Source organism: Amphiprion ocellaris, chromosome 11 (assembly GCF_022539595.1).
Source record: "Amphiprion ocellaris isolate individual 3 ecotype Okinawa chromosome 11, ASM2253959v1, whole genome shotgun sequence".
Taxonomy (NCBI): Eukaryota; Metazoa; Chordata; class Actinopteri; family Pomacentridae; genus Amphiprion; species Amphiprion ocellaris.
The window spans coordinates 35,424,805-35,447,673 of NC_072776.1; the positions used below are offsets into that span (position 1 = coordinate 35,424,805).

Below are 22,869 nucleotides of genomic sequence, written 5' to 3' on the forward strand. Positions count from 1 at the left end.
CCTGACAGTTAGCCTGACAGTTAGCCTGCTAGTCTGACACTTAGCCTGACAGATAGCCAGACAGTTAGTCTGATAGTTAGCCTGACGGTTAGCCTGACGGTTAGCCTGACAGTTAGCCAGACAGTTAGCCTGTTAGTCTGACAGTTAGCCAGAAAGTTAGCCTGATGGTTAGCCTGATAGTTAGCCTGACGGTTAGCCTGATAGTTAGCCTGCCGGTTAGCCTGACGGTTAGCCTGATAGTTAGCCAGACAGAATCCAAACACCCTGACAGTCAGACTAACTGAACTAAGCCTGGCTCATGTTATAAAGTGACTTCATGAAAATGTCCCCCCGTTATGTAATTAAAGAACAACGAAGCTGCAAATGTCCTTTTTATTGACTCTGGACACTAAATACAAACAAAGCTGTCTCATACGTAGATATTTACCAAAACTATTAAATAAAACTATGTCTTTAATTAAAGAGCCAAATGAAAGGCAGAAGAAGCCCCATCTGTGACTTTAACTTATAAATGATCTGCTGCTACCCGGATGAACTTAGACACCATAACCCCTGAGTGAAACATTCAGGCTGTAAAGGAAAACTGCTGCTTCTCTAACAGAACATTTTCAACATTTCCATGGTAACAGCAGCTCTTTGGTAGCTATATCTGTGAGGCGGTCTCTGGCCTGGTCAGGAGCTGGGAGGTCATCTCCCTGATGGTCTGCAGGGGGAGGCCGGTCAGGACGCCTGGATACTTCCTCCTCAGCTCCACCAGAGCATCCGCGATCTTCTGCCGGCCGACCTCCGGGTGGCGCTGCAGCAGCTCAGACATCAGGGTGTCGAAGCTGCCCATGGTGCCATAGTGCTGAGGAACACAGGTTCCTCTAGCGGTGGGTGAGATGAACACCACCTTCCTGATCCCGGTGCTGGAGATAAGAGGCTGAGGAGGAAATAATTAACCATAAAAACACGCTGATGATCCAGGATTATAAACCTAACACAATACCAGGGTTCAGGTCACAGACAACAAGATTTAAAAGGAGAGTTAAAGAGCAGCAATAAAGCTAATTAAAAGAAAGTACGGTGCACGGTGGTGGCAACATCATGATGGTGGTGATAATAGGTCGTAACTCCTTCAGAGGAGTCATAGGAGTCTTGGTGGCCTCCCTCTCTAGTCTCTTTCTCCTTAAGAGGAGTCATAGGAGTCTTGGTGGCCTCCCTCTCTAGTCTCTTTCTCCTTCAGAGGAGTCATAGGAGTCTTGGTGGCCTCCCTCTCTAGTCTCTCAGGTCCTGCTCTAGTCAGATTTATTCATGTTCTATCTTCCTTCCATTTCTTAATGATGGATTTAACTGGACTCCAGGAGATCTTCAGGAACTTTAAATGTTCTTGTATCGTCTTGACTGATGCTTTTCAACAACCTGTTCTCAGAGTTTCTTAGTTCTTCAGTCTTCATGGTGTAGTTCTATCCAGGAGTTCTGATCCACCAGAGACTGGAGTCTTTATCCTCCAGCCACTAACCTCAGATCATCCATTAAGGACTTCTAGAACCAGCTGAGTTCCATCAGAGTCACTTTAAAGGAGCTTAATTCTAATGCAGTCACTGATTCTGTATTTTTAATTGACATTATTTTGTAGAAACCTGCTTTCATTTTGACATGAGGGAATCTTTTAATTTGTAAATTCTTGTTAAAAACCACACTAAGTTGACCATAATTCAGCATTGTGTGTCCTTACCGTTCTTCCAGGACTGCTGGGTTGGTTCTCTGAGGGTCCAGGTCTGGGGAGGTCCTGGAGGTTCTCTGAGGGTCCAGGTCTGGGGAGGTCCTGGAGATTCTCGTTCCCTCTGATGTGCTCCACATGTAAAGTGTGATCCTTCAGCCGGCGTCCGTCCAGCTCTTCCACTGCAGCCTTGGCAGCCTGAGGGCCACTCACCGTCACCATGGCAACCCTGGAGGACCAATCAGAAAGAGAAAGTAATCCTTTACCTCAGTATAAATAAAGTGCAAATACCACAGTAAAAGTACTCCATTACAGCATGAACATGTGAATCAAGTATTACGGTAAAAGTCCTAATAAATTATTATTAGTGGTAGTAGTAGTAGTGGTAGTAGTATTAATAATAATAATAACAACAATAATAACAACAACAATAATAATAATACTAATAATAATAATAATAATAATAATAATAATAATAATAATAATAATAATAATAATAAAAATAATGATAATAATAGTGAACATCAGTGTGTCAGCAGCAGATTACTGTTGGACCTATTTTATTATTATTTTGATAGTATACAAATAAATTAAAACATTTTATTATTTTTAGGGAATTTTTTTTTTTAAATCGGCAATTTATTGATTTTTTTAGACAATCTTGAAACATTTTCATTAAAACAATTTGGACTTTTGACATTTTTATGGACTTTTTCTGAATATTTTGGGGATATTTTTCTGGCATTTAAAAAAATATATATCTGTGTGAGATTTAATTAATATTTTTAAATCTATATATTTTTGGACAGTTTATTCATACTTCAGGGCATTTCTGGGACATTATGAATATTTTGTAGTGTTTTTCAAATATTTTTCAGAATTTAGTGATAAATTATTGAGTTTTTTGAGATTTTGTTCATACTTTGGAGGATTTTTGGGACATTTTATGCTTTTTTTCTCCATCATTTTTCAAAATTTAGTGATAATTTATTGATATTTTTGGATTTTTGAGGGATTTTATTCATATTTATTTTTACATATGAATATTTTTGGAGATTTTATTTATAATTTGGAGGATTTTAGGGACGTTTTGGGTCTTTTTTCATCTTTTTCAAATATTTATCAGACTTTAGTAATAATTTATTGATATCTTTAGAGATTACATTCATATTTTGGTATATCTGGGACATTTTATGAATTTTTTTCAGTCTTTTTCAAAAGTTTGTGATAATTTATTGATATTTTTGACTTTTTGGGGGGTTTATTCATTTTTTTTCTCAATCATTAAAAACCTTTTTTAATGCTCAATACTTTTTTATTTATTTCATCACTTTCTGAAGCATTTTTAAAATTATTTTTCAGACATACTAATCGTCCTGACTGACGATGCGTTCGAGGACAATAGCAAAGCTGCTGAACACATAAATCTAACCGGTGGAGATAAAGTTAGAGCAGATTCTCACCTCTGATTGTCCTTCAGAGCAGAAATTTTGACCTCTGAGGCCTCGTAGTCCTTCAACAGCAGCATCAAGTCCCTCTGACAGAGACAAGGTTTATTAGAGGCTGTGGCACCCCCTGCTGGCTGAGACTGAACAACACACTGTTCAACATTTATTAAAAACCTTCAGGAATGTCTAAAACTCACCATGGTGACGTCACCTGGCAGGCTGGAGACCCTCAGAACTGAACCTTCTTCTGGGACCGATTCTGTTTAAATAATAATAATAATAATAATAATAATAATAATAATAATAATAATAACAATTAATTCCAGTCTCCACATCAGCAGCTGAGATGCTTCATGAACTTCCTACCATCAGCTGGTTCTGCTGCTGGATTCTGTTCGACCTCAGGAAGCTCCAGATCCTCCTCGGCATCGAACCACAGCTCACTTCTGCTAACTTCTTCACCTACAGCTGCTGATCACAAACACAGACCCGGGATTTAATCAGCTGGAAAGACATAATTTTAACAGCAATACTGATTTAAAAGTGCTCTTATTGATTGTTTTTTTTTTTAAGAACAACAAACAAATTAAAGAACAGAATTAAAAATGTTTTATTTTCTCACATGTGCTAGACAAAAATTTACATTACTGAGTATCACACTGCAATAAAATCTAAAATATAATGTAAAAGACAAAAAGAAAAATAAATACAGTAAAAGAAAGAGGAACCTTTTGAATAAATCTTTTGTTGAGGTGATGGTGGAGGCGGAGCATTTTGGATATTTTTCTGACATTTAAAAATATTTGTGTGAGATATTTACTGAACATGTGTGATATTTTTGGAGATTTCAATCATACTTAGGACATTTTATGATTTTTTCAGTCTTTTTAATATATATTTCAAAATGTACAGATAATTTATCAATATTTTTGGACATTTGATTCATATTTTTATGGCATATTTAGTACATTGTATGGATATTTTTAAGTCTTTTTCAGATGTTTTTCAAAGTTTCAGACATCCATCCATCCATCCATCCATCCATCCATCGTCTTATCCGGGGTCGGGTCATGGAGGCAGCAGATGAAGCAGGTCATTCCAGACGTTCCTCCTCCCAGCAACACTTTCCAGCTCTTCCTGGAGGATCCCGAGGTGTTCCCAGGCCAGATGAGATATAGAATCCCTCCAGAAGGTTCTGGGTCTACCCCGGGCTCTCCTCCCAGGCGGATGTGTTCAGAAAACTTCCAAAGAAAGTCTCCCTGGAGGATCAGAATCAGATGACCAAACCTCCTCAACTGGTTCCTTTAGAGGTGAAGGATCAGCAGCTCTACTCTGAGCTCCCTCCAGATGTCTGAGCTTCTCCCCCTATCTCTAAGGCTGAGTCCAGACACCCTACAGAGGAAGCTCATTTCAACCGTTTGGATCCATGATCTCATTCTTTGGGTCACTACCCAGAGCTCATGACCATAGGTGAGGGTTGGAACGTAGATGGATGGTAAACTGAGAGCTTCTCCTTGAGGCTCAGCTCCCTCTTCACCATGACGGTTCGGTACAACACCATCATTACTACTTACGCCACCAATCCTCCTGTCCATCTCTAGCTCCATTTTCCCATCACTCGTGAATAAGATTCCAAGATACTTGAACTCCTTCGCTTGGGGAAGCAACTCCCTCCCCAACCCGGAGCAATCCACTGGTTTCCAGCAGAAAACCATGGCCTCGGACTTGGTGGTGCTGATCCTCATCCCTGCCGCTTCACACTCGGCTGCAAACTGCTTCAGTGCTGATGAAGGTCTGAGGAACCACATCATCTGTAAAAAGCAGAGATGCAATCCTGAGGCCCCCAAACTGGACACCCTCCTCACCCCAACTGCACCACAAACAGGATCAGAGACAAGGGGCAGCCCTGGAGGAGTCCAACACCCACTGGAAACGCGTCTGACTTTGTGCTGAGTATGAGGACACAGCTCTCACTTTGGTTGTACAGGGACCGAATGGTTCATATCAGTGAGCCTGGTACCCCATACTCCCTCAGTACCCCCCCCAGAGCCCCTCGGGGGACACGGTCATAGGCCTTCTCCAGATCCACAAAGCACATGTGGACTGGCAGGTACAACTCCCATGACCCCCTCAGCAGCTCCACAAGGGCGAAGAGCTGGTGCACTGTTTCACGACCAGGACGGAATCCACATTGCTCTTCCTAAATCCGAGGTTCAACAATCGGTTGGAGCCTCCCTTCCAACATCCTAGAATAAACTTTCCCGGGGAGGCTCAGAAGTGTGAGACCTTGGTAGTTGGAACACACTCTCCGGTCCCCTTTTTGAAAATCGGGACCACCACCCCGGTCTGCCACTCCACAGCACCGTACCTGATTGAAGAGATGTGTCAGCCAAGACAGTCCAACAATGTCCAGAGCCTTCAGCATCTCAGAGCAGATCTCGTCCTCACCTGGCGCCACCAAGGAGCTTCTTAACTACTTTGGCGTCCTCTGCCACGGATATGGACAAAGATTCCCCCGAGTCTTCAGGCTCTGCCTCCTCTGCAGAGGACATGTTTACCAGGTTCAGGAGTTCCTCAAAGTGCTCTTTCCACCTCCCACAACGTCCCCAGTACGGGTCAACAGTTCTCCACCCCAACTGTACACAGCCTGAACAAATCCCTTCCTGAGGTGTCGAACAGTTTGCCAGAACTTCCTTGAGGCCAACCAAAAGTCCTTCTCCATAGCCTCTCCGAACTCCTCCCACACCCGAGTTTTAGGTTCCACAACTGCTGCAGCCCTTTTGGCCGACCGGTACCTGTCAGCTGTTTCAGGAGACCCCAGGAGCCAGCCAGGCCCGAAAAGCCCCATTTGTGAGCCTCACAGCTTCCCTCAGCTAGTGTTCACTAGCGGGTTTTTGGGTTGCTGCCACGACAGGCACCAGTGACCTTCTGTTCTGGAGACGTTGAACATGGTCCACTATAACTCTATGTCCCGAACCCCCCCGGGGATGCAGGAGAAACTCTTCCGAAGGTGGGAGTTGAAAACCTCATGGACAGGGTCCTCCGCCAGACGTTCCCAGTTCACCCTCACTACAGATTTGGGTTCACCAGGTCTGTCTGGCAGTCTTCCATCAGATCCAACTCTCCACCAGGTGGAGATCAGTTGACAGTTCTGCTCCTCTCTTCATCCGAGTGTCCGAGACATACAACCACAGGTCTGATGATACGACTATGAAGTCCATCATCGACCTTTGACCTAAGGTGTTCTGGTACCAGGTACACTTATGAACAACCTTATGCTCCAACATGGTGTTTGTTATGGCCAATCTATGATTAGCACAGAAGTCCAATAACAAAACACCACTCAGGTTCAGATCAGGCCATTCCTCCCGATCACCTCCTCCAGGTTTCTCCATCATTACCCACATGAGCATTGAAGTACCCCAGGAGAACTGTGGAGTCCCCAGGAGGTCCCCCTTCCAGGAACCACCCAGAGACTCCAAAAAGGCCGAATATTCTGTACTGTTGTTCGGTGCATAAGAACAGACAACAGTCAGAGTTTTCTCCTCTGCAACACGAAGTCACAGAGAGGCAACCCTCTCATTCGCTGGGGAGAACGCCAACAAAGCCGGGGGCTCCTGAGTATGCCCACACCCGCCCCGCACCTCTCACCCTGGAGAGAGTCCAACCCCTCTAGAGGATTCTGGTTCTTGAACCCTTGCTGCGCGTGGAGGTGAGCCCAACTACATCTAGCCGGTATCGCTCCACCTCCACCAGCTCAGGTTCCCTCCCCGCCAGTGAGGTGACATTCCACATCCACTCCGCTCGCCAGCTAGTTCCACAAAACCAGTTCGGACGTAACGATGAAACGCCGTAGTTCAAGGACGTCGTAAACCGAGGACCACTTGTATTTATAAATTTATAAAATTAACTCGTCTCTACATGAAAGAACAGATTTTCTCACCCGTCTGATTTCCTTCCTGCTTGGTCTGTAGAAAACGTCCGTCCTTCAGGATCACGCTAGCAACTCTTCTAGTTTTAATCATTTTCTTCTTAATCTGAGAAACAAATGAAGCAAATTTTAAACAGTTTCCCAACCAGCTGTCGTTAATAATCAATAATTGATTTACCGTTGATATGAAGGAGAAACAGCAGTTTGATCACAAGCTGATAAAAGTGTTTTAACCACTGACACTAAATCTGCTCAGCTAGGTTAAAAATTAAACCACAAACTAGAAAATGATTGTGTTTATTATATTGGTAACACATCATATCCAGGTTTATTTTCATTATTTGGCAAGGAACCACATGGAAAAATTTGGGGATCAAAACTGACATTAAAAAAAAAGATTGTATTCAACATTAGAAAAGTAAGTTTGTGCAAAAAATTAAACATAAAAATGCATCTTAAAGAGCGTTTCCTGTTTCAGGGACAGAAGTATTTGACAAATATTGACCAAACTGTCAGAAATAATACTATTTAAGGAGGTTATCCCTCATATCGTGTGGATTACAACAGAAATCAGGATCAGACGTCATCCACCAGAGATTCTGAGCATGCTCACATGAAAGAGGCGGAGCTACAGCTGACCAATCACAGACATGGACAGGTGTACTAACAGCTCAGTGACATATTTACTAAAGAATAAACTAGAAAATGACAGAAATGTAAAGATTTCACAAACATGTCCTTTGTGTTGTGTCCAGTCGGTTAATATATCTTTATTTAATTAATCAGGTACCAGTTCTTTGGTGTTAAACTCACCTGGCTGATGTTTGTGCTTCCATCATCAGGTCTCCTGCTGCGTTCTGCTGCTGGATAAAGCTGCTGAGGTTCTTCAGACGTCCTGAGATCAGAGAAACATTACAGTGGAAGGACTCGTCTGCTGATAAACCTCAGTGTGTTTCAGTGTTACGTACCGAAAGGAAACGTTTCCCAGCTCATCAGCAACCATCTAAACAGGAACCAACACAATTAGACAACTTTTACAGCTGAGGGTTCAAATAAATCACATCTCTGGAACGCTTTTTTTGCATATAATGTATCAGTTAGTTGAAGATTATAGCCAATTGACTGTTTCTGTAAAGTTCATTGTACTTTAGAGAAACTGCATGTCGTTATGATGCAGCACCGTATGAAATACTGATGAAGGTTTAGAGCAAAGATAAGGAGTTAAAGAGGAAACTCCAGTAGCAGCTCTGAAAGAATCCATGTTTTTATTAAACCAGGTAAAGTAATAAAGTTCATTCTGTAGAATAAACATGATACAACATGGACACGGTGGATATTTTACAGAACAGAGGAGCTAAACAAACTTATTTTCTAACTATTGTTGCTAGCAGCTTTAAATTCTAGGAAAGTACAGCTTGGTTCACAGCAGAGTCTTCTTCTTAAAGCAGAATTTTTGTTGTCTTAATGCGTCACAGTATACCATACAAACTCTGTACTGTACTTTAGTAATATAGTTCACAAAGAAGGATTAGCTGCCCTCAGACACTATCTGGGCAATAGAGACTCTGACCAAATGCCCCCCACAGACTTCCTAATACAACTAACGGAGTGGACTCTAAGGAACAATATATTTTTGTTTGAAGATAAACTATACAAACAAGAAAAAGGTACGGCCATGGGTGCTTGTTTTGCGCCGAACTATGCAAATCTATTTTTAGGCCTTTGGGAAGAAATGTATATCTTCTCTGATCACAATCCATTTAAGGATAATATTATTTTCTGGGGCAGATATATTGATGATGTCATCCTTTTCTTTTCAGGTTCAGAAAAAGAACTGAAGGACTTCCACCTCTATGTGAATGGTCTCAATGTTAACCTGAAACTAGATCTCAAGTATGATCTGAACTGTATACATTTTCTTGATTTGAATATTACAAAAGATGACCAAGGCAGCATTCATACGTCTATTTTCCGGAAACCAACAGATCGCAATACAGTGCTACATGCGGAGAGTTTCCATCCTCCTTGGTTAATTGACAATATTCCTAAAGGACAAATACAACGACTCAGACGTATATGTGACTCTGACCAGGATTTTATCAAGCAATCAAGGGACATGCAGGCACGCTTTGTTCAGAGAAGGTATCCACAGAAGCTGCTGTCTCAAGCTCACACTAGAGCGTTGTCTCTAAAGAGGACTGAACTGCTCACTCCCAAACCTAAAAATGTCCAAGCACAAAAGCCGTTTTTTGTTACACGTTACAGTAAGGAGGCTATCTTGGTCAAAAAGGTTATACAAAAAAATTGGGATATTATTGTGAGTGATCCTCTTTTAAGACAGGTGTTCCCTGAGCCCCCAGGAGTAAGTTTCCGAAGAGCTCCTACAATCAAGGACAGATTAGTTAGGAGCTATCTTCCTTCATCTAAACCCACTACATGGCTTTCCCGTCCAAAAGGGAACTTTCCTTGTGGCCACTGTAGGTATTGTGATAACTTGATAAAAACTAATACTTTTATAGACATTGGTAAGAGCAGAACTTATTTCATTAACTCTTTTGTCAACTGTCAAACAACCCATGTAGTGTACCGCCTCCAATGCCCATGTGGATGTTTTTATGTGGGGCTTACTAAAAGAAGGTTGAGGGATAGGGTGGCTGAACACTGCTATGCCATTCGCTCAAAAAACCAAAACTACCCCATGGCAAGACACTATATGGATATACATGACTGTAATGACTCTACTCTAAAAGTGTTGGCACTTGAAGTTATCACTATGGATGCAAGGGGCGGTGACAAAGTCCTCCGCCTTAGGCAGAGGGAAGCTTACTGGATACATGAACTTAGTGCCACAGTGTACCCTGGCCTCAATGAAGATTTTGACCTTTCTTGTTTTTTGTAAAATCTTGAGTTTTTCTGTTAAATTTGTATTCTCTTGTAAACTCCTGCTCTCTGTGCCCATTGTCTACATCTAGAGCTTGACAAAGGTATTACATCAGACCTGTCAGTCATGTGACTGCACACCTGGAGACATTGACTATAATTAGGTGCTCTCTTTGTCTGTGAGTATTCACATCCTGATGAAGGCGTAAGCCGACACGCGTTGGTGTGCTTTTTAATGTTCCTGGCCCTCCATTAAAAATCTTCATATTTGCAAACGATGAGTGCCTGGACCTTCTCTTTTGTGGACTATTACTATTGCCGTTTCCCATGAGCACCTTCGTATTGCAGGATACCAGAAGCTCCCTGTTGAATTTCTTTTCTATTCTGTACTGTTGTTCGGTGCATAAGAACAGACAACAGTCAGAGTTTTCTCCTCTGCAACACGAAGTCACAGAGAGGCAACCCTCTCATTCGCTGGGGAGAACGCCAACAAAGCCGGGGGCTCCTGAGTATGCCCACACCCGCCCCGCACCTCTCACCCTGGAGAGAGTCCAACCCCTCTAGAGGATTCTGGTTCTTGAACCCTTGCTGCGCGTGGAGGTGAGCCCAACTACATCTAGCCGGTATCGCTCCACCTCCACCAGCTCAGGTTCCCTCCCCGCCAGTGAGGTGACATTCCACATCCACTCCGCTCGCCAGCTAGTTCCACAAAACCAGTTCGGACGTAACGATGAAACGCCGTAGTTCAAGGACGTCGTAAACCGAGGACCACTTGTATTTATAAATTTATAAAATTAACTCGTCTCTACATGAAAGAACAGATTTTCTCACCCGTCTGATTTCCTTCCTGCTTGGTCTGTAGAAAACGTCCGTCCTTCAGGATCACGCTAGCAACTCTTCTAGTTTTAATCATTTTCTTCTTAATCTGAGAAACAAATGAAGCAAATTTTAAACAGTTTCCCAACCAGCTGTCGTTAATAATCAATAATTGATTTACCGTTGATATGAAGGAGAAACAGCAGTTTGATCACAAGCTGATAAAAGTGTTTTAACCACTGACACTAAATCTGCTCAGCTAGGTTAAAAATTAAACCACAAACTAGAAAATGATTGTGTTTATTATATTGGTAACACATCATATCCAGGTTTATTTTCATTATTTGGCAAGGAACCACATGGAAAAATTTGGGGATCAAAACTGACATTAAAAAAAAAGATTGTATTCAACATTAGAAAAGTAAGTTTGTGCAAAAAATTAAACATAAAAATGCATCTTAAAGAGCGTTTCCTGTTTCAGGGACAGAAGTATTTGACAAATATTGACCAAACTGTCAGAAATAATACTATTTAAGGAGGTTATCCCTCATATCGTGTGGATTACAACAGAAATCAGGATCAGACGTCATCCACCAGAGATTCTGAGCATGCTCACATGAAAGAGGCGGAGCTACAGCTGACCAATCACAGACATGGACAGGTGTACTAACAGCTCAGTGACATATTTACTAAAGAATAAACTAGAAAATGACAGAAATGTAAAGATTTCACAAACATGTCCTTTGTGTTGTGTCCAGTCGGTTAATATATCTTTATTTAATTAATCAGGTACCAGTTCTTTGGTGTTAAACTCACCTGGCTGATGTTTGTGCTTCCATCATCAGGTCTCCTGCTGCGTTCTGCTGCTGGATAAAGCTGCTGAGGTTCTTCAGACGTCCTGAGATCAGAGAAACATTACAGTGGAAGGACTCGTCTGCTGATAAACCTCAGTGTGTTTCAGTGTTACGTACCGAAAGGAAACGTTTCCCAGCTCATCAGCAACCATCTAAACAGGAACCAACACAATTAGACAACTTTTACAGCTGAGGGTTCAAATAAATCACATCTCTGGAACGCTTTTTTTGCATATAATGTATCAGTTAGTTGAAGATTATAGCCAATTGACTGTTTCTGTAAAGTTCATTGTACTTTAGAGAAACTGCATGTCGTTATGATGCAGCACCGTATGAAATACTGATGAAGGTTTAGAGCAAAGATAAGGAGTTAAAGAGGAAACTCCAGTAGCAGCTCTGAAAGAATCCATGTTTTTATTAAACCAGGTAAAGTAATAAAGTTCATTCTGTAGAATAAACATGATACAACATGGACACGGTGGATATTTTACAGAACAGAGGAGCTAAACAAACTTATTTTCTAACTATTGTTGCTAGCAGCTTTAAATTCTAGGAAAGTACAGCTTGGTTCACAGCAGAGTCTTCTTCTTAAAGCAGAATTTTTGTTGTCTTAATGCGTCACAGTATACCATACAAACTCTGTATTGTTTTTATACATCTGTAAACCTGAATGTTTTTCTTTTATGTTTGGGACAACGGATGGAAATTAGCTTTGTGCTAAATCTGGTTTATTTACTGCAACCTGGTGTAAACTTTATGAGGTTGTTTGTTCAGTAATATGCACTGTCCCATCCAAATAGATTGAGTGATCTTGGGCGGGTCTTGGACTTTTTTAGGAGTAGCTTAGATTTGGTTTTGGTCTCTATTCTGTACTGGTTTTAGACTTTTTTAGGATTGGTTTCAGACTGTATTCTGACTGGTTCTGACTGGTTTAGGTTTGATTGTGGTCCTGGTTTTAGACATTTTAGGACTGGTTTTGGACTGGTTTCAAACCATCTTGGGCAGGTCTTTTTTAACCCCAAGAACACCAAACCTACCATCAAGCATGGAGGTGGCAGTATCATGCTCAGGGGGCTTTCTAGAAGTGCTTCTGGACTGGTTTCAGACTGTATTCTGACTGGTTCTGAACATTTTTAGGACTGGATAAGTTTGATTTTGGTCCTGGTTTTAGACCATTTTAGGACCGGTTTAGGACTGGTTTTCTAGAGGTGCTTCTGGATTGGTTTCACGCTGTATGTTGGACTGATTCTGGACTTTTTTTGGGACTGGTTTATGTTTGGTTTCAGTCTTGGTTCTCCTGGTTTTGGATGTGATTTAAAGTTGGTTTAGGATTTATTTTACTCTGGATCTGGTCCTGGATGAGGACTGGTTTCAGACCGTCTTGGACGGGTCTAAGATATTTTTTTAGGACTAGTTTAGGTTGAGGACTGGTTTCAGACCGTCTAGAGCGGGTCTTGGACTTTTTTTTAGGACTAGTTTAGGTTTGGTTTTGGTTCCATGTTCAATGTTTAGTCTCAGACTTTAATTCATGGGGTAGCTGCAGCATCTCTTTAAGTGAATTTGTCAACAATTAAACCATTTAATCCTGGTCTAACAGGCCAGATTAACCCCCATAATTTGGCCGGGGGGTTAATCTGGCCTGTTACACCGGTAGTTTAAGTTTTCGGGTGCGTCTACCTGTGCAGGTGTGTAACCTCCTGAGATTATCATCCCAGAGTCCACAGAAAGAGGCTTCAGCTGCTCCAGAGGAACTCCAGCCAGGATCTCGCGCTTCATCTCCTGGTAGTCAGAGTCCAGTTTGTCCAGAACCTCTGTTATGTTTTCAGGAGGATCTTTGTTCCTGCAGGGAGACGAGGATCAGACTGGACTCTACAAACGGTCAACAGAGTTAGAACCTGAAAACAGATCAGATGTGAGGATTACACTGAGCTGAGCTGCTTTCCCTCCCAGTAGATTTTCCAGATGTGATGTCTGCAGATGTTGTACTGCAGCGTCAGCAGGTTCAGCTCTGCCTTCTGAGCGCACTCTGTACAGTCACACTCCTCTCTGGAAATAAGACAGAAATCTGTCCTGGAGCTGCAGAAGTATGAAAACACTTGAACAAGTTGATCATCTGATTCATCACCTTTTTATCTTCTCCTTCTGCCCTTGAGTTGTCTTCAGTTTGGTGAATTCCTGAAACATTAAAGTGTTTGTTTAAAGGTTTTTCTGCAGCTTCTATGGGTTCAGATGTTTGGTTTCTGGTCTTACCTCAGCCAGATAGTCCAGGTCTGACATGTGGACTTCAGTGATGACGTGTTTGTCGACTGTTTCTGGGTCTTCAGTTTGGGTGAAGGTTGAAGTCCTCAGCAGCAGCTCAGTCCCAACGTTAACATCCCAGGTGGGACGGCAGGTAAACTCTGAGGGGTTCAAGGTCGTCTGAGGATGATCAGACTTCAGACATGAAGGACAACAGACGAGGATGCTCCGATCGTCCTCCATGATGCTCTGGATGTTCTCAGTCTGATCTTCATCAGTGAACTGATCCCTCTGCAGCAGGTCATCCTGACACCTGTCCTCTGTGGTGTTGCTCTCTGAGCCCACAGCAGAACTGTTGGTCTGGACGATGTTCACGTCATTGTATTCTGAACCATCCAGTCTGATCCTGTCACTGCTGAAGTCAGAAGGTTCTTTATTCACCGTTGGCCAGTTGGAGCTGCAACAGGAAACACTGTGAAACCATCTACTCCAAGATATTTTCATCTGTGGCATCAGTTTTGTCAGCATTAACTCTAGAGAAGTCTAACGACACTTCTGAATGCTACTGTCAAATCGCTGTTCTGTGATCAGGATAACTGAAATGCATCAATAGACCATGAGCCACCATGAGCTGAGAGGATCCATGAAAAAGGAAGTTTTTCCTCTAGAAGCAGAACCTTAAAGCTCTACTCATCACATGGACAAAGAAAAGACCTTCTGGAGGAAAGTTCTGTGGTCAGACGGAACAAAAATTGAAGGTGAGGCCTTTAACCCCAAGAACACCGAACCTACCATCAAGCATGGAGGTGGCAGTATCATGCTCTGGGGCTTTCTAGAAGAGCTTCTGGACTGCTTTCAGACTGGATGTTGGACTGGTTCTGGACTTTCTTGGGACTGGTTTATGTTTGGTTTCAGTCTTGGTTCTCCTGGTTTTGGATGTGATTTAAAGTTGGTTTAGGATTTATTTTACTCTGAATCTGGTCCTGGATGAGGACTGGGTTCAGACGGTCTTGGGCGGGTCTTGGACGTTTTTTAGGAGTAGTTTAGTTTTTGTTTTGATCCCTATATTGTACTGTTTTTTGACTTTTTTAGGACTGGTTTCATACTGGATTCTGACTGGTTCTGAACATTTTTGGGCTGGTTTAGGTTTGATTCTGGTCCTGGTTTTAGACCTTTTCTGGACTGGTTTAGGACTGGTTTCAGACTTGGGTGGGTCTTTTTTAACCCCAAGAACACCAAACCTACCATCAAGCATGGTGGTGGCAGTATCATGCTCTGTGGAACTGGAGCTTTCCACAAAGTAAATGGAATAATGAAGAAGGAGGATCACCTCCACGTTCTTCAGGAGAACCTAAAACCATCAGCAGAAGGTTGATCTTGGACACAGTTGGATGTTTCAACAAGACAATTAGTCCAAACTCACATCAGACGTGGTAAAGAAATGGTTCCATCAGGCTGGAATGAAGGTTCTAGACTGGTCTCCCAAAAGTCCTGACTTAAACCCATCAAGAACCTGTGGACTGATGGAGAAACAAGTCTGAGACAGAAAGACAAGTTTAGTTGAAATGAACCAGAATTGGTGCAGTTCAACTAAACTTGTCTTTCTGATATTGATAGTATAATGATACTGCCACCTCCATGCTTGATGGTAGGTATAGTGTCCCAAAAAGTCAAAGATAAACCAGAAGATTAAAACCAGAAGAACTGAGGTGGAAATGGACAAATTTAACCAAATATCAACATTTCTGTTTGTACATTTATGATCCAGCAGATTTTATCATATTTCCAGAAAATCCTTAATAAATCTACAAAAGAACCAAAATCAAGTCAATGATTTTCTTTTTCAGATCTTTACTGAGCTCCTCAGACTTTCCCACTGTAGTGTTTGAGTCTAATGAGTGGATCTAATGGGTTCTATTTGAACTGGATCAGAGAAGACAGCAGCTGTAATCAATCAGAAACACTCAAGAGAAGTTACGAGGCCATGGAACTAAGAAAATTAGATTAACAACTTTCTACATCAACAAAACTGATTATATAAGTTGCTAAAGGTATGGTTTTGACCCAGAAAATACTTAATAAATCTACAAAAGAACCAAAATCAAGTCAATGACTTGCTTTTTCAGGTCTTTGCTGAGCTCCTCAGACTTTCCCCCTGTAGTGTTTGAGTCTGATGAGTGGATCTAATGGGTTCTATTTAAACTGGATCAGCGGAATCAGCAGCTGTAGTCGACTGGAATCACTCAGGAGAAGTTAAGAGGTCATGAAACTAAGAAAATTAGATTAACACAACTTTCTACATCAACAAAACTGATCATTCAAGTTTCTGTTTGTATATTTTTTTACCCAGAAAACTTTTAATATATTTATGTAAAAAATTAAAGTCAAGATTGTTTTTGTGGCAAAGATTCATGTGTTTCAGTGGTTCCATCATAAATTCAGAGTTCTAGGAGGCATTGGAGACTCAGACTGATAATAAACATGGACTTGGTGGATGTAAGCTTCTGTTCATGGCTGTAGCGTGTGACTCACTGTGATGGTCTGGCTTCAGAACATGTAACATTCTGGTCTCCATCAGCTGAAATGTGGGTCCTGGTCTCTGGTCTCTGGCTGCATCTGTCCAGCTCCAGGTCCAGAGTTAATCCAGCCAGGACCGATGGATCGCTGCACACCGCTGCACTGCTGCTCAGCTGTAGACAAATCAGAGCTCATCCTTCAGATAAAAACACGTCAGTACATGTCCATCCTGGACTACACTGGTGTGACTCCTCACGTCTTTCTGAAGGCTGGCTCTCTCTGTGATGGGGCTGCTGGAGGTCCGATGGAAGCTCTCCTGAAGGTGGAGAGACTGTTTGCTGTTGCAGAACTCATCACAGAGATGTTCTCCGGTGGTGTTTCTGCAGCCCAGCAGAGTTAAATCCCTGGGAAACATCTCCAGCTCCAGATGTGTGTGAGGTGGTTCTGACGAGAGGAACAAAATGAATTTCAGTCCACACAAGTGACAGTTTACAGGTTCACCTGACAAAAAAATGTGACGAAAATGTTATAAAGTGCCAAAAAAATGGACAAAGGACAAAAACGAGACAAAAAATTACACAAATGACACTAACAAGAAACAAAATGACAAAAACATGACAAAATATTACAAAAATAAGACAAACGACGCAAAACAAAACAAAAAAAAGAAAAAAATTAGACAAAAAAATTACAAAGCGACAAATAAATGGACAAACAACACAAATGAGACAAAAAATTACACAAATGACACAAACGGCAAAAAAATGACAAAACAATAGACAAAAAACACAAGCGAGACAAAAAAGGAAACACAAAACACCAAAAACGAGAAACAAAACACCAAAAACATGAGACAAACTATAAAACTCCGACAAGAAAAGACAAAAAACAAAAAACAACACAAAATATTACAGAAATGAAATGCAACATGACAAAAACAAAACAAAAAAAGAGACAAAAGAATCAGACAAAAATAAGACAAAAATTACGCAAACGACACCAAAAATTACAAAAAAGGAACAAAATGCCAAAAAATCAACAAAAAACACAAGCTAGACAAAAAATACACAAAATGACAAAAACGAGAAACAAAACAAAAACATGAGACAAACGATAAAAGTCAAAAGTCAGACAAAAAAACAACAAAAATAAGACAACACTACAAAAATGAGACAAAAACGACAAAAACGAGAAACAAAATTGCAAAAAAATTGAGACAAATGATAAAAGTCAGACAAAAAAAACAACAAAAACAAGACAAAATATTACAAAAATTAGACACAAAAGAACAATGAACAATCTTGTATTTTACTTTCTGATCAAAACAACTTGTCATGGTCTAGAAATGATTTTAAATTTATAATTTTACTAAATTACAATCTGCAGTTAATGTCTTCTCTGGTATTTTTACTCTTTGAGGACCGGATTGGACCCTCTGGAGGACCGCTTTTGGCCCGCGGGCCGCATGTTGGACAGAAACGTGAGACTTTAAAACCTGAGTAATGATTTTAGCCTGGTTTGTTCCTTGTTTCTTAAAGAGTTTGATGAGATTTTTACCACATCTGGTCGTCGTTGCTCCCGACTTTACCGATCTGAGAACAAAACAAGAAATCACTGTAAAATAAAGAAACTTTAAACTCCTCTAATGTGTAAATCCGTTGTTTCTCAGTGAGACGTACCGTTCGGATGTCACAGTCGGCTGGACGGGTCTGATGCCTCCAGTGCTGTCTGTCAATAAATAAATCATTTTTACTATATTTAAAAAAGCAAAAAAATAGGTATTTTCCAACTATCTGCCAAATACCTCAAAGAATGTAAATTAATTAGTTATGAATTTACATAATGACATAGTTTGTTCCTTTACTAACCTGGACCATAAAATGACTTTATTCTGACTGATTGAATAAACCAGACTTACATTTCACATAGACATGACGCCTGGTCAGCTCTAAGGCTGGATGTCTTTGCAGGAACTGACGAAAACCTCCTTCAGCTACCAATGAGAAAAACTATCAAACTGGGAGCAAAATTTACATTCAACACGTGAGAATACTAAATGTGTTCCTCCTGTATTATTTATTAATGGGCCACATGTATTAAATGTCACAAAATAATGTCTAAACTGTCCACCTCAAAGATCTTCTTCCTGTTGAGCACCAGAACACCTGGTCAAACTCCTCACAGGTGAGAACCTACAGTTAAATGTAAAATCATTCAACCCCCCTGATATTTCTGACATTCTGGTTAAATGAGCAACATTCCAGCTGCAGGCGACTAAATCATATCAGAAGTGAACAGTTAGTTTATTGAAATATAAAACCAAAGCAAAAATCAAGATTTAATTCATAATCCATCCAAAATTTCAACTTTTTCATTCTGCAGGTTGCAGAATGATTCCACCCCCTATAAACAATGCTGGTAAATCCAGATAACTGCAGTCCAACTCTAATCCATCCACCTGTATGTAGACATTTAGAGGTGAATCCAACGGGGACACATGCTGAACAATGAGTAGTACTCATGTCTATAAAATGGGGACACTTTCTCCTCTAGCAGCACCATGGTTCAGACCAGAGATATGTTCCTGATGTTTAGAGAGGAGATAGTTGCTTTGCACCAGAAAGGAAATGGGTCCAAGAAGATCAACAAGCTCTAGAATGTTCCCAGAATCACTGCTGGAAGCATCATTGGTAAGTTCAAAGCCACCACTACTGTGGCTACATTACATGGTGGGAAAAAGAAGCTGTAGGCGAGAACATCAAGATTTCTGGAGACAGATGGACAAGAACCCTCGGCTTACTGCCAAGAGCCTGCAGGAAGATCTGGCTGAAAGAGGAACTGATGTTTCTGTGGACACACTCCATGCTGAATGGCTTAATGCCAGATCCCCTACACGGACACCACTTCTGAAGACACACCTCAAGAACAATGGTCTCCAGTCTGCTAGAACCAACCTATGAGAGCCACAGAACTTCTGGGAGACAGTTATATGGACTGATGAGACCAAACTAGAGCTCTTTGGTTCTATGGATCAGAGGAATGTCTGGGAGGAAGAATGAGGAGAAGAACACCCTGCCTACGGTGGAGCATGGTGGTGGATCTGGGATGCTGTGGGGGTGTTCTGTTTCTGATGGAACCAGGAATCTCCAACGTATTGAAGGCACCATGGATTCAGGAAGTACCAGGATATTCTGGACAAGAACGTCCCTCAGTCCATGAAAACGTTGAGGCTTGGGTGTAATTGGATATTCCAGGAAGATAACGACCCCAAACACACATCAGAACCAACAAAGGCTGGTTAGAGAAGAATGCCTGGAAGGCTCTAGAGTGGACATCACAACCTCCAGACTGAAACCCAGTGGAGAACCTGTGGTGGATCTGAAGAAAGCTGCTGCAGCACATAGACCTGAGAACATTGCTGAGCTGGAGACCATCGCCCACGAGGAATGGGCTAAAACTCCCAAGGAGCTGCCAGAAGCTTGTTAGAGACGATACCTCCGTCTACAGCAGGTCATTGGAGCTAAAGGCTGCTGAAGATACAGCCTCATAGGAGCTGAAGATACAGCCTCATAGGAGCTGAAGATACGGCCTCATAGGAGCTGAAGATACACCCTCATAGCTGAAGATACAGCCTCATGGGAGTTGAAGATACAGCCTCAATGGAGCTGAAGATACAACCTCATAGGAGCTGAAGATACAGCCTCATAGGAGCAGAAGATACAGCCTCATAGCTGAAGATACAGCCTCATAGGAGCTGAAGATACAACCTCATAGCTGAAGATACAGCCTCATAGGAGCTGAAGATACAGCCTCATAGGAGTTGAAGATACAGCCTCATGGGACCTGAAGATACAGCCTCATAGCTGAAGATACAGCCTCATAGGGGTGGAATCATTTTGCCGGCAACTGCAGCTGACAGTAAACCTGTGTCTGACTCTAATGAAGTGAACGTTTCTCAGAGATGAGGTGTTTGGAATATTAGTGAAGCCCACCCTGGACGATCCGTCTGTCCTCTGGAGATAAACTCAGGTACCAATTGAGCAGCCTGGAGTCAGTCAGGGACAGGTACACGTGGGCTTCCACCAGGTCAAACACTGACCTGAAACACACAACATGTCCTTCACACCTTCAGTCAGACGGTGGGAAAGTGAGAGGACGCACCTGCAGATTCTCACCTGTGCAGGATGAACCTCCTGCTCTCCTCTGGTGGATGAAGATCATTAACTCAACCTGCAGCTCAGTGTGGATCATTATTAAAGACACTATTTAACCTGTTGTGTCAGATATTTAACACCAATAAAGACATTATTTAACCTGTTAAGAGTCAGATATTTAACACTGATAAAGACATTATTTAACCTGTTAACTGTCAGATATTTAACACTAATAAAGACATTATTTAACCTGTTAACTGTCAGATATTTAACACTAATAAAGACATTATTTAACCTGTTAACAGTCGGATATTTAACACTAATAAAGACATTATTTAACCTGTTAACAGTCGGATATTTAACACCAATAAAGACATTATTTAACCTGTTAACAGTCAGATATTTAACACTAATAAAGACATTATTTAACCTGTTAACAGTCAGATATTTAACAATAATAAAGACATTATTTAACCTGTTAACAGTCAGATATTTAACACTAATAAAGACATCATTTAACCTGTTAACAATCGGATATTTAACATTATTTAACACACTGGATCACCTGTTAACCGGCGGGTTGTCTTCAGGAACTTACGCTGATTTTGAAGCTCTGTCGCCGGATTGTAGAAATACGGAACCACCGGCAGCGTTAGCGCGGCTCCGGGATACTCTCTGTACGAGTTAGGAAGGCCGGGAACGGACACCTGGTGAGGCCATAACCCGAGCCACGGTGAGGCGGAGGCGGAGCTCCACACCGGGTTAGCCAGGAAACACGGCACCATACCGGCTAGAAACCTGCTGAAACCGGCCGTTAGCGTCACTAATATAACAGCAAGTACCGGAGGAGAACCGCAGACAGTTAACAACTAACCTGGTTATCGGTTTTTAAACTTTCTGCGTCGTTTTTAAGCCGTTTTAAACTAAAATAACGAGCGGCGATGTTAGCTAGTTTAGCTTAGCTAGTTTAGCTTAGCGTAGCTAGCTCAGCTCCACCTGTTACCTGCTGATTAATCAGGTTAATCGATCCCTTCTGGTCCTTCAAGCTTCTGATCTCTGAACTGAAGACAGCTTTTATTTGAGGTTCTTCTATCGGACCAATAAACTGTAAATAAACACAAACCTGAAGGTTTAATGGAAGAAAATCCACTCTGAGGTTTTTAATCAGTAAAGTTTAACTTCTGAAGAAGTGAAGTCAGGAAGTTTTAGAGACAACCAGCTGTATCCAGGTCGGTTTCCTGAATAAAATAAAATGTACATGTATATATATATATATATATATATATATATATATATATATATATATATATATATATATATATATATATATATATGTATATATATATGTGTATATATATATATATATATATATATATATATATATATATATATATATATATATATATATACATATATATACATATACATATACATATATATATATATATATATATATATATATATATATATATATAGTTTTACATATAAAAAAACTGTTGCAAAGGAACATCTTATGTTAGTTTTTTATTTTGAAAATATTAAATTATAGTAAAAATAAATCTAAAATATAATATACATTTTTAACCAAAAATAACCAATTTGTTTGTGTGTTTTGTGTTTTTTTTCCCTCAAGAATAGTCCTAGATCATTTTTTAAAATAGGCCTGGATAATTTTAATCAGTTCAAATTTTAAATAATAAAATTTTTAATAATAGCCCTGATTTACATTTTTTTGTCTTTTGTTGTTTGTCTTTTTTTGTTGAGTTGATAGTTTTGATCTCCATGTTTTAAGAATGTTATCAGATATACAATATATATACAATATTTACCCAACACGTTTAAATGTTAAGATGAACACCACAATATTCCACATGAAAACTACATTTTTTGTTCAAAAAAACCAAAAACAAACAAACAAACAAACAAAAACACCCCCAAAACAAAACATTCTTTCTGGTCAAATGTAATAAAATAATATTAGTTAATTCACACATTTTCTTTCAAATAATGACAAATATTTGTAAGATATTTTTTGCTGATTTAAATACAGTAAAAATAGAGTAATTTATGATCAAATATTGTAAAGACTTACCATTTATAAAAACACAAATTTTTGATGTAGAATTTACTTTTTAATCTTTTCTAGAAATTATCTATAATAGAAACACCAACAGTTGAACAGTTTAAAATTATTTAACTTGAATCTTTTTTTTTTAAATAATGGAAAATATTTGTAAAATAATTAATTTTGTTGATTTAAATACGTAAAAAATAAGTGTAATTCTATGGTCAAATATAGTAAAATAACAAATTATGTAATTATTTGAAT

The 22,869-nt window shown here is 40.4% G+C and overlaps 2 protein-coding genes across 3 annotated transcripts in view; both read right to left on the reverse strand.

The window, feature by feature from the left end:
• Positions 1-8,109, reverse strand: part of rbm44 (RNA binding motif protein 44) — a 13,131-nt gene extending 5,022 nt beyond the window's left edge. The window contains exons 1-8 of one of the 2 annotated variants that reach the window (XM_055015094.1): positions 8,050-8,109; positions 7,895-7,976; positions 7,094-7,187; positions 3,517-3,618; positions 3,348-3,409; positions 3,166-3,239; positions 1,718-1,931; positions 1-922 (exon numbers count right to left, since the gene is read on the reverse strand). The exon at positions 1-922 is cut by the window's left edge and continues 5,022 nt beyond it. In XM_055015094.1, the coding sequence (XP_054871069.1) occupies positions 644-922; positions 1,718-1,931; positions 3,166-3,239; positions 3,348-3,409; positions 3,517-3,618; positions 7,094-7,187; positions 7,895-7,976; positions 8,050-8,084 (942 nt within the window). In that variant the 5' untranslated portion in view covers positions 8,085-8,109 and the 3' untranslated portion in view covers positions 1-643. Of the gene's footprint in view, positions 923-1,717; positions 1,932-3,165; positions 3,240-3,347; positions 3,410-3,516; positions 3,622-7,093; positions 7,188-7,894; positions 7,977-8,049 lie in introns of both variants that reach the window. The other variant, XM_023281372.3, reaches the window with a different exon arrangement.
• Positions 8,110-10,521: 2,412 nt separating this feature from the next.
• On the reverse strand, positions 10,522-21,402 carry LOC111585802 (RNA-binding protein 44-like). The gene is made up of 16 exons (XM_055014936.1): positions 21,139-21,402; positions 20,562-20,589; positions 20,379-20,485; positions 18,305-18,379; positions 18,066-18,114; positions 17,944-17,978; positions 16,643-16,830; positions 16,402-16,559; positions 13,882-14,326; positions 13,757-13,806; positions 13,555-13,677; positions 13,309-13,471; positions 11,749-11,783; positions 11,594-11,675; positions 10,771-10,886; positions 10,522-10,660 (listed from the first exon to the last, which is right to left on the reverse strand). The coding sequence occupies exons 1-16, from the start codon at positions 21,323-21,325 to the stop codon at positions 10,522-10,524; spliced, it is 1,980 nt and encodes a 659-aa protein (XP_054870911.1). The 5' UTR covers positions 21,326-21,402.
• Between the last annotated feature and the right edge of the window lie 1,467 nt (positions 21,403-22,869).